The sequence below is a fragment of the Capsicum annuum genome, chromosome 6, assembly GCF_002878395.1.
Source record: "Capsicum annuum cultivar UCD-10X-F1 chromosome 6, UCD10Xv1.1, whole genome shotgun sequence".
Lineage (NCBI taxonomy): Eukaryota > Viridiplantae > Streptophyta > Magnoliopsida > Solanales > Solanaceae > Capsicum > Capsicum annuum.
In genome coordinates this window covers 174297692-174315054 of record NC_061116.1, presented here as the reverse complement: position 1 = coordinate 174315054, position 17363 = coordinate 174297692, and the positions used below count along the sequence as shown (strand labels likewise).

The 17363-nt window shown below is 33.0% G+C and overlaps 1 protein-coding gene across 5 annotated transcripts in view; it reads left to right on the top strand.

Moving 5' to 3' along the window:
* Nucleotides 1–352: 352 nt before the first annotated feature.
* Nucleotides 353–17363, top strand: part of LOC107874071 — a 25807-nt gene continuing 8796 nt past the window's right edge. The window contains exons 1-3 of one of the 5 annotated variants that reach the window (XR_007056494.1): nucleotides 412–597; nucleotides 2801–2951; nucleotides 10162–10742. Coding sequence is in view for 2 of the 5 variants with exons in the window: in XM_016719678.2 (XP_016575164.1) it covers nucleotides 10172–10378 (207 nt within the window). In the remaining 3 variants the exon portion in view is untranslated. Of the gene's footprint in view, nucleotides 598–2800; nucleotides 2952–10161; nucleotides 10795–17363 lie in introns of those variants that run through there. The other 4 variants (XR_007056495.1, XR_007056493.1, XM_016719679.2 and 1 more) reach the window with 4 other exon arrangements.

Genomic DNA, 17363 nt, shown 5'->3' with positions numbered 1-17363 from the left:
TTATTATTTAGAATATGTTTTTGTGCATCAATATAATTTTGACTTTTGATATCAATAACGAAATTTTTTCACTACATTTAATTTATTCCTTAATTATTAGTGTGATAACGAATTATCATTATATTAATTTGAGATTGTTGTAAGAACCTGCAGATTTCAATATTTGCTCTCTATATCTATATAAACATATCTAAGTTTATACATACATACATATATATATATATATGAAATTACTTTTGATTTTTAGTTATTTAATTTATTATGTAGTATTATAGAGACATCAAATCTCAAAGTATAATGTTAATTATCAAAGAGAGTGCTTATATTAAAATATATGCTTATGCTTTAAAAAGTGATTCGATAAAATTATTTAATTTTAAATAATCAAATATTTTAGTATTATTAGATCATGGCAGACGACCATCCAAAGTTCAAACAAAGTATAAATATTTGAGAATGTTGTACTAATAAGGACCTGGATTTCCCCCAACTTTTGTCGGATTTCCATATCCAACAAAGAAAGAGAACCCCGCCGCGTTTTCAAACTAAGTCGTCTCCGAGCAATCAGTTTGTCAGGCGGAAATCTAGTTGTAACTTGTAAGTGATCAACCCCCTCGCAGTTTCTGCCTTTAGATTTTCCTCTTATACTATTTATTTGCACTTGTTGCAAATTCAAAATCTAAATTTTGAATATTAAATAGTATTAAAGTACTCTAATTCAATTTAACTTTAAAAAAATTATTTATATTTACTCTCGTGCAGCGAAAGAAATTATGACAATTTAACAGGAACGGAGGGAGTATCATGATAGTTTTGACAAATGTCGTTAGCAGGTCAATGTATATGAAAGTTAGGAGATTCAAGCTGTGTAGGGCAATATCTGTTTTTCCTTTTCTGTTGTTTTTGTTCGTTTGTTGGATTACTAGATGGGGATTTCGATATCATAGGGCAAGACAAGTTTTCCTTAGATTAGTTCTTAGGTAAATAGGTAATTAGAGGACTTCTATGTGATGTTCATAATGAGTAACCAACATTGCTATGTGATCAACAAGTTTTCTAAGTTGATGTAGAGTAGCAAATTTGGGTTGGTTAGCGGTACATTATGTAATTGGAAGCTGACTAAGCTTGCAAAAATTAGCGGAATAAAAAGAAGAAATTGAGAGGGTCGAAGAGCCAAGTAAAAACTAGGGCTAGTTCATTTCTCAAAATATAGGTAAGTCCTTTCAAAAGAAGTTATTTATATGGAAGTAGGACAGAATTGAGCTAACATGCTTCTGTAAGCTATGTTGCTCGGACTCTTAAAAAATGTCAACGGGTGCATGTCGAATTTCTCAAAAGTAGTGTATTTTTTGAGAATTGACACGGGTGCAACATTGAAAGTGAAGAGTGAGCCTCCTTATTCCTTTCCAGTTGCTTTAAAAGGCTTAAGAAATTCATTTCATATCAAATCTCTCTCCGTCAACTCTGCACCCTAGCATGTGGCCTAGTGGGCGAGAACTATGAGGTCTCAAGTTCAGATTCCAACATAGACCAAAATTCATTTCATATCAAATCTCTCTCCGTCAACTCTGCACCCAAGCATGTGGCCTAGTGGTCAATGAAGTGGGCGAGAACTATGAGGTCTCAAGTTCAGATTCCAACATAGACCAAAAAAATAGGCGATTTATTCCCATCTGTCTTAGCCTTGGTGAATATAGTTACCTGATACCTACTCTTGGTGGGAGGTGGAGGTATCCCGTGGAATTAGTCGAGGTGCACATAAGCTGGCTCAGACACCAAGGTTATTTTTTTTAAAAAAATTCTCCCTCCACCTCACCCTTGTCCTCAAAAGTGTTTAATGTAAACGTCAAGGGACTCAATCCAGTGTTCAGGAAGCGTGATGCGGAAAAAAGCGACAAAGCTCCGCATCACGCATTACGCGAAGCGTGAAGCGATGCGAGCGCATCATTGAAGTGAAGCAGTGAAGAAGAAGAAGGCGCAGTAGTGGTAGTCGCATAGTGAAGAAGAAGAAGGCACAATAGTGGGCTTCAAAGTTAAACTGAGAAAATTGCAGCATTGGTAGTCACCACAGTAGACTTTAAAAAAAAAAAAAAATTAAAATTGACCCTAAATATAAAAACAACACGAAGTTTCTCTTTTTTCAATTTAAAATTGACCCTATGAATAAACTCAACATGATGCGCTCGCATCGCTTCACATCATCGCATTATGCGACGATGCGAGTGCATTCCTTAATGCTAACTCAATCTCTCCGGGATCAAATGGAAATTGTGTCGATTCATCGTATGTAAGCATTCTTGTTCCTATTGATCATCAAGATCAATATCTCCATATCTACAAGCATAATTACTTAATGTTTCTGAGATGGCTGATCTCGGTTCAAATGAAGACTTTCTGATGTAGACATCTATCTTAAGAATATGCATAGATTTTTCTGGAACACCTAGAGGTCCCAAGTAGTGCTCCACCCATAGATAAATTCCATCATGAGAACTCTCACTTGTCTTTCCATTTGAAGCTGTGACAATGCCTCCGGGGCTCATGCCTGAATCATTGATCATATTCTCACAAGCAGTAACAATAAAATGCACCTCTAATTCCACCATCTCTATTTGTTCAAGAGCGTTTGCAACACCTTCCTTCGTTTGGTTATCGTATTATTTGTTGTTGCTACTGTTCTTTTATCCTTTGTTTTCAACATGGATTCTTCAATATTATATTTCTTTTTTATACTTGATTTGATATGCATTATTTGAACTGAGGGTCTATTGGAAACAACTTCTCTACCTCCACAATGTAGGGGTAAGGCTGTGTGCATTCTACTCTCTCCAGACCCCATTTGTGGGATTACATTGGGTATGTTCTTGTTGTTGTTTCGTTGCAGCACCTGAAGGCTGAAACAACTGCAGCTCCTTCCATGTCAAACTTCATTAGTTCAATCAAGCAACCAGGTTCAGTTTGATGCTGTAGTTACCCCTGTCAAAAGTCAATTTCTTTCCCTCATATTATCGTACATCCATCTGATCATTTGTATTTTACATCACTCATTTTCTGGAAATTGCTGGGTTGCTCCACACTCGTGCATGTAATGTTGCTAGTCTTACAACAGTTGGATAGATCTTGTTTTGCTTATGGTGTAGCATGGAACAAATAACTGTGACTGCAACAGTTCTTCCCCTTTTGGGCCTCTTAATTCCAATACTCAATAATTGTCTTTTTGAAAAAATTAAGGGCATCTTAATGATGTTGAGGGCACATGAGTCTGACTCACCTAAGAGGCATGACCAAGTCCAAGACGAGTACGAAAGTCATGGTCATGCCTTGCAAATGGTTATAAGAAAATCATCAACAAATTTGAATTGATGAATATGAAAGGAAAGACTTAATAACTAGTGGTGTGAATACAGTGAGTGACTTGACTGTAAAAATTCCTGTCTTGGAAGGCTATTGTTTCAGGTTTTGTGCAGAATTTTGACAAGGATTCTGCTTTCAATATGTTTCAGCAGATGATATGTGAGATGTAATGACCAAATAGCATCATGTGATGTCCTTGTTATCATGTTTTATTAGGTTTAACTATTAGAAGGTACTTGAAAACTAATTGTTCTGATGAGAAACTGACAAGTTGAAACCAAAGCTGGAGGTACTTTCTTGTAATATCAACTTGTGCTGTAGACGATGCAAATTGTTGAGCATAAAATGGTCCATGAATTTATTAGTTGTTATTGGTTCTGAAATTTATTCATATCTGATAACCTTACTAACTTTTACATATGGTTAAATAGTGTTTTAAAGAAGCGGAGTGCTTTTTTTCTGGACTGCAGTTGGAAGAATCCAGATGTGGATTCTTTAATATCGGGTAATGACAAAAATCTAGTTTATTTGATGAGGCTTTTTCAATATTTGGGTAGTTTCAGAAGTCCAGTGATCTGTGAGACCTACTGTATAATAAAGAGGTGGTGTTTAGGTTCATATATTATCACAAGAGTGTGAGAAGGACAAGTAGGATTTCTTTGAAAACCATGCCAGTTGCTGGACTGAAGGCTAATTATATTTCAAGTTTGCCGAGTTTTCTTCCTTTCGTCTTGATATGGAAACAGGTGGTTCTGTAATGAGGGTTCTAATGAATGAACAGCGTGTAACAGTATAATTCCTGGCCATGGATTGCATGGATTTGATGGAAGATTAGAGGAACTTAGGCCTTTTAACCTGCAGTCAGTGCAGGGTTGTTGGTGAGTGTTGAAAGCTTTTAGATTAGATAAACAAAATTTCTTGAACTATATATGGAGCATTCTGCTGGTATATCTTCATGGTTGTGCCATGTTCTTGCAGGCTGCAGCATGCTAGTGACATGGTGCAAGACATGTGTCAACAAGAACCAGCACCTATTTATTTTGGGCAGTACCTAGCACTTGGGAGAATCACAAGGAAAGAGAAGTTGCAGTAGAGGCTCTACTCAGAATCTCATGGTTGACTCTAAGTTGGCGGGGAGCTCTATGTTGCTTTTTCGTTATTATGGATGGGAGGATTCTGATAATGTGATGCTTTCATCAATGACATGATATATTTGCAATTCCATCACATAGTTTGATTTGGGTGAAGAAATGATCACATGTTATTAGGCAAAGAAGCTATGGAGCTGGTGTGAATTTTATATTGGATGCCTAATGCTTAATATCCCAGTGTTCTTTTACATAAGAAAGTGTGGCTTACAAAGACTCAACAATACAACAAATTAGGGGGACAGATGGTGGAAAGACTTTTTGGGACTTGAGATTTAGAGAAGGAATTTCAAGATTGAGAAGTGATGGAGTTCCAAAGATTGTTAGCCATACTACATAGGCAAGTCAACCTGGTTGATAGCCCGATGTTTGGTGGTGGGGCTAGGAAAATAGTGGATTTGTTGTGTGTGCGTGGAATATGGTTATTATTTATTTATATTTTAAGTAGTTTTATTTATTATATATTTATATTTAAGTAGCTTGAGTTATTATTCTAGAATAGGGTTTTATGTTTCCTAGTTTCGTAAGAATTAGGCTTTCTATTGATTATTCTAGAATAGAGTTTTATGTTTCCTAGTTTCACAAGGATTAGACTTTCTATTGATGTAATAAGACACTATGATTCCTAGTTTCACAAGGATTAGGCTTTCTATTGATGTAATAAGACTCCTGTTTAAAGAGAGATATGAGGAATAAACGTATGAATGGTTTTAGTCAAAAACAAGAGGTTGGAGTTCTCTCTTCCATTGAACTCTAAGGTTTCAGCCTCCCTTTAACAAGCTGAAGGGCTGAAGAGATCGGAGTTCCCTCTTCTATTAACCCTAAGGTTTCAGTCTTCCTTTAATGAGCTAAATTTATCTACACAATAGGTCGATTTAGGAATTTAAACAAAGGCAAGGAAAAGTCGAAATCAATTGATTCAGACTTTTCTGTTCATCGTCCGGTGACTCGATCCTTTGCAAGAAATTATAACAATTTGGTACCAGAACCTAACACAATGGACGATGAGATTAATTCCAGATTCCGAGAAGAACGTGCAACTATAGAAACCCTAATGGATTCTAAACTTGTAGCGATGGAACAACGCCTCAGTGAAAAAATTGTCCAAGTCATCCAAGAATAATTTTCTAGCATGGGAATTGGCTCCACAAAATCAGCAACATAGGGAATTGAGTCAAGTAGTGCCCTAACAACAGGCAAATCAACAATTGTTGCTACACTTCCTATTTAACTAGCCGACTAGAAACATCCAACAAAAGGTAATTCATATTCCACGGTACCAAGGTATACAAAGATGAACTTTCCTACTTATGATGGTATCGATGACCCATTAATTTGGACACATTGTTGTGAAAATTTTTTCGAAAATCAACATACAATAAAAGCGGAAAAGGTTAGAGTGGTCGGGTTTCACATGTTGGGAGAAACACAATTATGTTACTATCAACTTAAACGAGCAAAGGGCCCAATGAGTTGGAATAATTTCAGAAACATTGTTTCCAACAATTTGGACCTCCTAAAAGTAGCAACCCAGTGGGCAAATTATTCACGCTTCGGCAAACTAGTACAGTTGAAATTTATCAACGTCAGTTTCAAGAGAAGTTGGCTAAGGCTGATGGGCTTATTCCAGAACACTTGCACGTGGGTATATTTATAGTGGGGTTAGATGATTCAATCAGACTGGATGTGCAGTTGCTCAAACCACCTGACTTATCAGCGGCCATGAGTGTATCTAGGGCTTTAGAGCAAAAACACCAACTGCATAATTAAGTAGTTTTGGTGAAGGGACATGGAAGCAGTCTCAGACAAGTTTGGGCAACACAACAAACTCAAAAAAATCTAGTACTAGTTTAGTCGGCTCATTTACCTCGGCTAATACCTAAACCAACGATCAAACCCCTTTTGTCAAGCGATTAACTCATGCAGAAATGGTAGAAAGAAGAGGTAAGGGGTTATGCTATAATTGTAACGAACTATATTCAGCAACTCACCAGTGCCAACGACTTTTCTGGCTGGAATTGGATGATTCAGTTACACTTTTCCAGAAGTTCTAAATGACTGTACTGAAATTCGAGCTTGAGGACAACACGAGAGGGGAGTGATGTTGTGGATGCATGGAATATGGTTATTATTTATTCATATTTTAAGTAGTTTTATTTATTATATATTTATATTTAAGTAGCTTTAGTTATTATTCTAGAATAGGGTTTTATGTTTCCTAGTTTTACAAGGATTAGGATTTCTATTGATGTAATAAGACTCCTATTTAAAGGGAAATTTGAGGAATAAACGCATGAATGGTTTTAGTCAAAAGCAAGAGGTTGGAGTTCTCTCTTCCATTGAACTATGAGATTTCAACCTTCTTTTAACGAGTTGAAGAGATCAGAGTTCTTTATTCTATTGAATTCTAAGTTTCAGTCTCCCTTTAACGAGCTGAATTTATCTACAAAATAGGTCAATTTAGGAATTCAAACAAAGGCAAGGAAAAGTCGAAATCGATTGATTCATACTTTTCTGTTCATCGTCCGGTGACTCGATCCTTTGCAAGAAATCATAACAGGATTGTTCTTTGCTAAGCCCTTATATAACTCTTCTATGAGAAACTTTAGTTAGAGGGAGGAACATTGTTTCCCATGTAATGCAATATAGGTCCCAAAGGTGCCGAAGAAGGTGCACGTTTTCACTTGGCTAGCTGCTAAAGAGGTGATTTTGCTAACGGAAAATCTTAGAAAAATGAAGGTTGTTTGCGTCAGTTGGTTTTACATGTGTAAGGAGGTGGTTGAGGGCATAGATCATTTTCTTCTACAATTGTGGGTTAAATATGAGGTTATGATGGGATATGTTTGGGTGGTTTGACACTCCATGGGCAATTGTAAAAGAGTTGATGTGCAATTGGATGAGCAGGAGAAGGAGGAGAAGACGATGGGCTTGAAACGCGGTTCCACTTGCGTTAATATAGGTTGTTTGGAGAGAAATAGAGTGTTTTGAAGTAGAGTCGAGTTTCTCTCCGTTGAGGAGTGGTCTCCGTTCCCTTATTTTTGGGTGCATACAGAAAGTTCCTTGTTGCATAAATGATATGGTAGAATTTGTTGAGAATCATATCCTTTGGTAGATTCTTTATCTTTTGGTATACCCTTTGTATATAGCCAATTTGACCATGTTTATGAGTGAGAATATTTTTACTTGAAAAAAAAAAGAAAAAAGAAAGATTGCTTACTATTTGTAGAAGAATGTTTATAGGGATTGTCATGAGCAATTTTGCCGTAAGTAGTGGTCATCATCTATGTTGCTTGGACTCTTCAAAAATGTCAGGGGATACGTGTCAGATTTTCCAATAGTAGTATATTTTTGGAGAATCCGACATGGGTGTGGCATCGAAATTGAAGAGTTCCAGCAACTTAGGTGGCATCGAAACTGATGAATGCTGGCAACTTAGGTTATCACGAAGGGGAGCCTTGGCGTAACTGGTAAATTGTCGTCATGTGATCAAGAGATCATGCGTTCAAGTCGTGGAAACAATCTCTTGTAGAATGCAGGGTAAGGTTGCGTACAATAGAACCTTGTAGTTCGACCCTTCCCTTGATCCCGCACATAACGGGAGCTATTGTTCAATTGCTCTTTTTGCTTGTAGTGGTTATCATGAATATTTTTGCCTTTGGTACTCCGGCTGGGTCATTGGGTATTCTCTACGGAACTCCTAACTTTGAATCCATTTGTAGAACTTATCTGAAACGGGTGAACTCCATTTCACCCTTCTATAACAACTTAGCTATTTATGAGATTGTTGCAACAATTATTGCATTTTTTGTCTATTCTAGGAAATGAAGGAAGTGATCTCTGCGGAGCCTAGTTTATGAAAATAGTATCATAGAGATTTTATGAGTCCAGAGCTAGAAGGGCAACAATTTCAACATAATGAACCAAAAGGGCAGCTCTCAAAGAAACAGATACCAAAATATTTTTAAAAATATATATTTATGGGGTGTGCGTACTTCTGAAAAGGAATTCACATTACAAGATTGTAAGATTCTTGAATGAGATAGTACAAATCTTTTTACTTTTGCAGAAAAATATTATAAGATTGAATGTTGAATAGTAAGATTCTTGTAAGAGATTGAAAATTTCCTGATAATTCGGGTAACAAGATAAATTTAGATTATCTACTTGATATGCGTGATCTTGGTGCAATGGGTCGACAGCTTGGGGAGCAGTCCCATTGGAATGCTAAACACTAGTACAATCGCTTATGTTGGACTTCTATGACCATTGCCCATGATTTGTGCGGATTTGTTCCACTCTTACATGTATGCCGAATTTGTACCAAATTATATATAAGAGTAGGGGAAGATACCTGAGCATCATTAAGATTGTCCAAAACATTCCACACATATGACAAGCACATTACGCACCTCGTTATCCCAATTTTCCCGACATAAGCAATTGTACAAGTATCCCAATGCAGCTGCTCCCCAAGCCTATCAGCCCATTGCACCAAGATCACGCATATCAAGTAGATAATCTAAACTTGTCTTGCTACCCAAATTATCAGAAAATTTTTTCTCTTACAAGAATCTTACTATTCAACAATCAACATCCAATATTTTTTCTGCAAAAGTAAAATGATTCGTAATGTCTTTCAAGAAGCTTATAATGTAATTTTTTTCCGGAAGTATGCTGTACGTAGAAGTGTGCAGTACTTTAAAGTAAGAATCCTACTATGCAAAAGTAAGAAGAATATTTCACAATCTTTTCTGGTGAATATGAATAAAAATTTGAAGAGTCTGATAATTAATATATATATATATATATGGAAATCAGCTAACGGAGGTGGCATAGTTCGCCCATATTTAGGCGAAGTGTCTGTTTTGGTATGTGTTTTTTGAATGTTGCCCTTTTTGTTCATTATGTTGAGATTGTTGCCCTTCTGGCGCCGGAGTCGAGATTTTATCTAGGCCCTTATCTGTTACTTCCTCCTTACCAATTTATGTGAAGATGTTTGACTGGGCACATAATTTTAGAAATAAAGGAAGACTTTTGAAACTTGTGGATTTAAATATGCTATAGATTTGGCATGACTATAAGTAGGTGTCGGGCCGTATATTCCAAATATTTTTCACTTTATTTGGAATGTATATGAAGTTGGATTGAAGATGGAGAAGTTTGATTATATTTTTTTGCAAACGAGCGAAGAAAACACTTTATTTGGAATTTTGAAGATGAAACTGGAAAATAGGTTTGGACCACTTAACCTAGATTTGGAATCCAACTCCAGGTTGGATTTGAAAATTTTATAATGAAACACTGTTTTTGAAATAAAGTACAAAATTATTCCGAAAAAAAGTGAACAATTCTCATGGTTAAAAGGCTCACAAAATATCTTATTAAGAGTAAAATGAGTATTTTAAAGTTAAATTGTTACTAATATAGAAAAATGTCATTTTTTTTAGACTGATTAAAAAAAGAAGAGTGTCACATAAATTGGGACGGAGCCCGGGGGGTATATTCTATTTTAAATTTAGGAATATGTAACTTGGGCTCCGTCTTGCACAAGCTTATGCAACTCAAAGAAAATTGTGTTAATATCTGTTCTTTGATTTGCCAATGTGATATTTATTCTTGGGTGATCTGGGGCTTTATAACTCTGATATTTTCTCCTCAGGTACACAAATATGACTATAAAACCTGCAGTTGCATTGAGAGCCATTCTCGTCGGAGGAATAGCTGCCTTTGCAAAAATTGGTGGTGCTGTTAAAGCTGCAGGAGGTGTAAAATTAGGTGCAGCAGCTGCTGCCATGACTGCTGCAGCAACAGCAGCCGTATCAGGATCAAAAAAGGAAGAAAAGAAGGATGGTTCTCAGCAGTTGTCGCCCAAATGATGCGCACAGCTCATGTGTGTCATTCTTTTTTCCCAATGTAACGTGTAAACTGTCAAAATAAAAGTTGTAGGGTGATCGAGTATTCCAGTCAAATGGTTTACCAATATGAGCTTTAATAGATGAGAGATATGATGGGTCGTTACAACTGCTTTCGTTAGTTATGGAAGTAGGAATTCATTGAAGTGAAAAATGATCACTCAGTCCTGTGCTAGATGCAGTTGTTTGCTCTCCAGTATCTGAGGTATGCAATTGTTGTTGTACCAGTAAAGATTGTATTACTGCTTCTGCACTCCTTTCAAAAGCAAATATACGTTTTTGCAAGGTTTTAAAACATGGGATCTGTCAATAAACCCAGTTTTGAACTTGTTCTGGGCGCGGAGAATGGAGCAACTCCTTTTACAACAACTAACAACTGGGTATATGTTCTTCTAATATTTCTTGATGTCAACCTTCATCTCTTTGTTTTGTGATATCATTGCCCCTTTTTCTATTTGATGATAAATTAACTGTAAGATATGTGAAGGTTTTATCCCTCAAATATCCCCTTGAGTGTGTGCACACATCCTTTTAAAGACAATTCCAGTTTAATTTAACTCTAGGAACAATCAAGACAAGTGAGTCGGAAATATGAAATTCTTATTTAATCAAATTCCAACATGCATATGAGTTGTCCTAAACTGTTAGTCGAGCATAATCAATCATGACAAAATTATTCGGGAATAGTGGTAAAATAATAACAACAATATTATTTAATTATTAATAAAATTATAATATAATAATAATATTAACAGTATAATAACAAAACAATGTATAATAATATTAGATATTAAAAAAATATTATAATAATATTAAATAAATACTTTTTTAATTAATTAAAGGATACAAAAATCAACAAAATTATTAATATAAATATCAACAAGTTCTAACATTAAAGCAAAAATCAATAATAAGGTGATATTAAATTACAACTGAGAAAAAGGAGGAAAGAAATTAGATAAGAGTTTTCTATATGCTATTGGTTGATGATTTGCAAAAAGGAAGACATGCTATTTATAGCATTGCTGGGGCGGTGGACTTCAAAAAATAATACTCTCTTCATTTCAAATTACTCGTCTCAAATTTCTTAATTGAATGTCCCATTTTACTTGTATTTTATCATTAATCAAGAATTTTTTTTTCATATTTTACCCTTTATATTATTTTTTTTTTAAAATTAAAATATAAATATTATTTAATAAGAATATTATGATAAACTAACCATGCTATTTATTATTTTTCTTTATCAATATACCACTTTAATTTGAGACGAATAATTTGAGACGGAGGGAGTATTATCAACTTGGAAAATTGGGAGAAGTTACTTTGATCCCCAAGTAGCATTAATTGGCTATGACCCCACTCATCATTCATTTTTTTTTCTCTCTTTCCAAGTAAATTAAAAGCTTTTAAAACACACTAATTAAATTTTTTTGAAATAAAAATATTTTACTTACAATTCTTATATTATTTTAAAAGAATTTATAGAAAAATATTTTAACTTGTTGAATTTGCATGGTCAAAATATAATAAATTTGGTGTCTTCTGAACTATGAACCAAACTTAGACCAATAAAATTTAACTTACCGAATTATTGATGAAATATAATATTTCTATGAATCGAATAACTCTTATTGTAAGTCAGAGATTTTATTAATCACATTTTAATCGTTATTTTGTTGTTCAACGCGGTTTTGCGCTAATAAGCTATGCGCGTGTCTGGTATTCATGAGAGCTTTAGAGACGAAGGACAAAAGTCTCATAGAAACAACCTCTCTCATAGGAACGATCTCATTTCATTTCTCATATAGGTGAATTCATCAATTATATACTGCTTTAAATACACCATCCATAAGGATTATGAATTCATTAAGAGCTTGTAACTCATCCCTCAATTTTAGTAGCAATTCATAGCACTCCCAATAAATGCGCAGAGTCAATATCGACTTGTTATTATCCATATGAACCTACTTCATGGATCTCCAATCACATAGGTTGGATTACCATCTCTATTAACAATCATATTAGCCTTAACCCCATCTCTTTTGACGTTTGAAGAATTAATTTTCTTCCCACAAGTTTAGTCAGTGAATTGGCCGAATTCAATTCTGACTTCACATAATTAATGAAAATTATTCCATCTCTTAGCAATTGCTTAATAACATCATGCCTCAATTTCATATGTCTATTCTTACAATTGTAAGAGTTATTTTTCGCAATAGCAATTGCGGCTTGACAATCACAGTGTATATAAACATGAGGCACCAGATCATTCTTTTTAAAAGGGATATTCGCTAAAAAATTTCTTAGTCATTCAGCCTCAGTACCAGCCAACTCTAGAGCCACAAACTCTGATTCCATAGTTGATCTGGCAATGGTCGTCTGCTTAACTGATTTCCATGATACTGCACCACCACCAAGGGTGAACACATAACCACTAGTGAATTTTGTCTCATCTGAATCAAAGATTCAATTTACATCACAATACCCTTCTAAAGTAGAAGGAAATCCACTCTACAAGATACCATAATTCACGGTTCCTCTCAAATATTTCATCAGTCGCATTAATGCAAACCAATGCTCATTATTGAGATTATGAGTATATCTACTTAATCTACACATAACATAGGCTATATCAGGTCTAGTAAAATTCATTAAATGCATCAAATTTTTAATAATCTATGCATACTTAGACTGAGCAATTGGGTCAACATTATTCTTTTTTAATTTAGAATTAGCAGTATAAGGAGTGGCTATAGGAGTTACCTCCCAACATTCAAACTTCTTAAGAAGTCTTTCCACATAATGTTCTTGTGACAACATTATACCATCTTCACTCCTTATAATTTTAATTTTCAATATCATATTCACTTCACTCAAATCTTTCATATCAAAGTTAGTAGACAAAAATAATTTGATACTTTGCACAATATTTAAATTTGTACCAAATATAAGCATGCCATCAACATATAAACAGATTATCACATAATCATTGTCTACCACTTTTATATAAACAAATTCATCCACTTCAACAGAAGAAAAGTCGTCTTTAGTTAAGACTTGATCAAATTTCTCATGCCACTGTTTAGGAGCTTATTTAAGGTCATAAAAAATTTAATTAATTTGCAAACTTTATTTTCTTGTCCAAAAATTACACATTCTTCAGGTTGAATCATGTAAATTTCTTCTTCTAAATCATCATTTAAGAAAGTTGTTTTTACATCCATTTGATGGATAAAAAATTTATGAATTGATGCCAAAACAATTAACATTCGAATAGAAAAAATTCTTGTTACTGGTGCAAATGTATCAAAATAATCAATATTTTACTTTTGAGAATATCCTTTAGCTACTAACCGAGTTTTATATTTATTTATCGATCCATCCGAACTAAGTTTCTTTTTGAAAATTCATTTATAACCAATCGATTTTGCACCAGGAGGCAAATCAGTTAAAATTCATGTATTATTTTTCATAATTGAATCAAGTTCAATTTTTATTGCTTCTTTCCAAAATTTAGCATCAGAAAAAAATACAACTTCAAAATAATTTGATAGTTCATTATCAACAAGAAAAGTTTGAAAATCATTTTCATAAGAAAAATATTCTTTTCTTGGCCTTTTACTCCTTCTCAGTTCCTCAATATTAGAGGTAAATTCATTTTCTTTTTCAACAGGTGCATGAAAGATTTTATCACATAGTGAAAAAATATGTTCAAAGAATTTAACATTATTTGTCTCAATATAGTATTAATATCAAGTACATTACTTTTCAAGACAAAAAAACTGTATGCAACACTATGTTTAGCATATCCAATAAGCATGCAATCAATAGTTTTAGAATCTATTTTTCTCTTTTTAGGAAGAAGAACTTTAGCAAGGCAACTCCACACTTTTAAATATTTCAAATTAGATTTATAACCTTTCCACAATTCATAAGGGTTTTGTCAGTTCTTTTATGAGGAATTCTATTTTGTAAATGACATGCAGATAAGATAGCTTTACCCCACAAATTATTAGGTGAATTAAAACTAATTAACATAGAGTTCATCATTTCTTTCAAGGTCCTATTTTTTCTTTCAGCTACACCATTAGATTCAGAAGAATAAGGCGGAGTAACTTCATAAATAATATTTTCTTTTTCACAAAAAGCATTTAAAGATATTCTCCACCTCTATCAGATCTAATTCTCTTAATTTTTCTACTAAGCTGATTTTCAAATTCAGATTTATAAGACACGAAAGCATCAAATGTATCATCTTTATTTCTAAGCAAATACAACTTAGTGAATCTAGAGAAATCATCAATAAAAATCACATAATATATTTTACAACCTCTAGTCATAGTTTGTTTTAAATCACTCAAATCAGTGTAAATCAAAGACAATAATTCAGTTTCTCTATTAACTGAAAAACATGACTTTTTAGTAATTTTAGCTTCAACACATACTTCACATTTATCGAAATTACTTGAATCTAAATCTGATATCAAATCAAGTGATTGCATATTCTTTATATATATTTAATATTAATATGTCCTAATCTATCATGGCATAAAGAAATAGACTCAAATCATATAAGCAGAAGTTGATGCATTATTATTGATAATATTAAATACATAAAGTTCATGGTTACAATAGCCTTTTCCCATAAATACATTATTTTTTGTCAAAATAATCTTATTAGATTCAACAGACACTTTCATTCCAACTTTATCTAATAAAGTCATAAAAATCAGGTTTGCTCGCATTGTAGGAACATATAGCACATCTATGAGGGCTAAAGTTTTTTCCGAAGTGAGTTTTAGAAACACTTTATCCTTGCCCAAGACTTTAGCAATTCTTGAGTCTCCAAGGTAGACTACTTTACTGTCATCTCCTATTTGATGTATAAGAGGTAAATGTTTCTCGATTTGCACAAATGTGTCGAGTAATCCCAGAGTCTACCGCCCATTCTTTTACATGTGTCATCATATTTACTTGAGAAATAACAGTTGCAATTGTTTCATCTCCTTCAACTGAATTAGTTTTGGGAGGATTTCTCATTTCTTTGTTATTTCTTATTTTGTGCCTACATTGAGCAGCATAATAACCTGTTTTTTTACAAATAAAATAAATGTCTTTTCTTTTCTTAAAATTGAAATTATTATGCTTGTAACCTTGAGACTTATTACCATACCTTCTGTTGTCGCTGTGTTGACCTTATACTAAATTTACTTTGAGTACAGCTTGCTTAGCCTTGAATGACTCATTTCTGTTGGTATCTTCAATTAGAATATGAGTTATTATTTCCTCAATAGTAAAGTTTGTCTGTTTGTGTTTCAAGTTATTTTTATAGTCATTCCATGATTCGGACAATTTTTCAATCAACATTCCAACAGTAAATTTTTCTAGTAAAGTAATGTCTTCAACCTTCAAATCTTCTAATAGTTTTTGATATTCATTTATTTGAATTTTTATTTCTTTCATATCACTCATTTGTCAATTGCAAAATTTTTCAACCACAAACTTTTGTTTGGTTGCATCTTCAGCCGTAGACTTCTTGATTAAAGCTTTTCAAATGATTTTTGCTTCTTTGCAACTGCAATACACATCAAACAGTTTATTAGAAATTATTTGTAAAATAGTATGACGACATACCTTTTTGGCGTATTGCCACGATTCCAAAATTTTACTATCAACATCTGCACCAGGTTGTGTTTGTGACAAAGCATATGCAACACCATGAACATTAAGTAGTGAAAAAATTTGTTCTTGCCACCTTTTAAAATTTTCATTAGCAAATATTTCAATATTTGAAATATTAGGAAATGACTTAGCATATGGTAGAACAACCGAAACAGATGTATTAGGAGTTGCATTGTTAGTAGAAGTATCAAGAGTAGAATTATCTGTCATAGTTTCTTAGATTATTGAAAACAGTGATAAAATAATAACAATAATATTATTTAACTATTAACAAAATTATAATATAATAATAATATTAGTAGTACAATAACAAAACAACATATAATAATATTGAATATTAAAAAAATATTATAACAATATTAATTTAAGTAATATATTAATTATATTTAAATCATGCTAGATACTGTTCCAAAAAACTATTTCAATAATATAAAATATTTTTTTAAAATTAAATAAATACTTTTCTAATTAATTAGAAGATAAGAAATTAATAAAATTATTAATATGAATATCAACAAGTTTTAACATTAAAGTAAAAATCAATAATAACATTAAAGTAAAAATCAATAATAAGGTGATATTAAATTAGAACTGTGAAAAAGGAGGAAAGAAATTAGACAGAGTTTTCTATATGCTATTGTTGATGATTTGCTAAAACGAAGGCATGCTATTTATAGCATTGCTGAGGCGGTGGACTACAAAAAATAATATTATCAACTTGGAAAATTGGGAGAAGTTACTTTGGTCCCCAAGTAACATTAATTGGCTATAACCCCACTCGTCATTCGTTTTTTTTTTTTCTTTCTTTCCAAATAAATTAAAAGCTTTTAAAACACACTAATTAAATTCTTTTGAAATAAAAATCTTTCACTTACACAAATAACATCTAAGACAACCACTATGACATGACCAAAGCTGATAAAGGAAATGCTAGTCCTTAATCTCTACTATCATGGTAATTCTAATAAATATTGTCCATTGAAAAGGTCAAATACATAGAGAAATGTTCCACCCAAAGAAGATGTAAGTAGGATATACAGATTAAATCGTCAAGTTAAATTGAATTGATGATCAAATTAAATTGAGAAAAAAAACCAACTTATGATTTGATTTGATTGATTTGGCATTAAAAAAAATCAATCATTTTTTATTTAGTTTGGTGTTGACCAAAAAAAAAAAATCAAATCGAACCTGAATCAAACCGATATAATATATATATATATATATATATATATATATATATATATATATATGTATATAACTT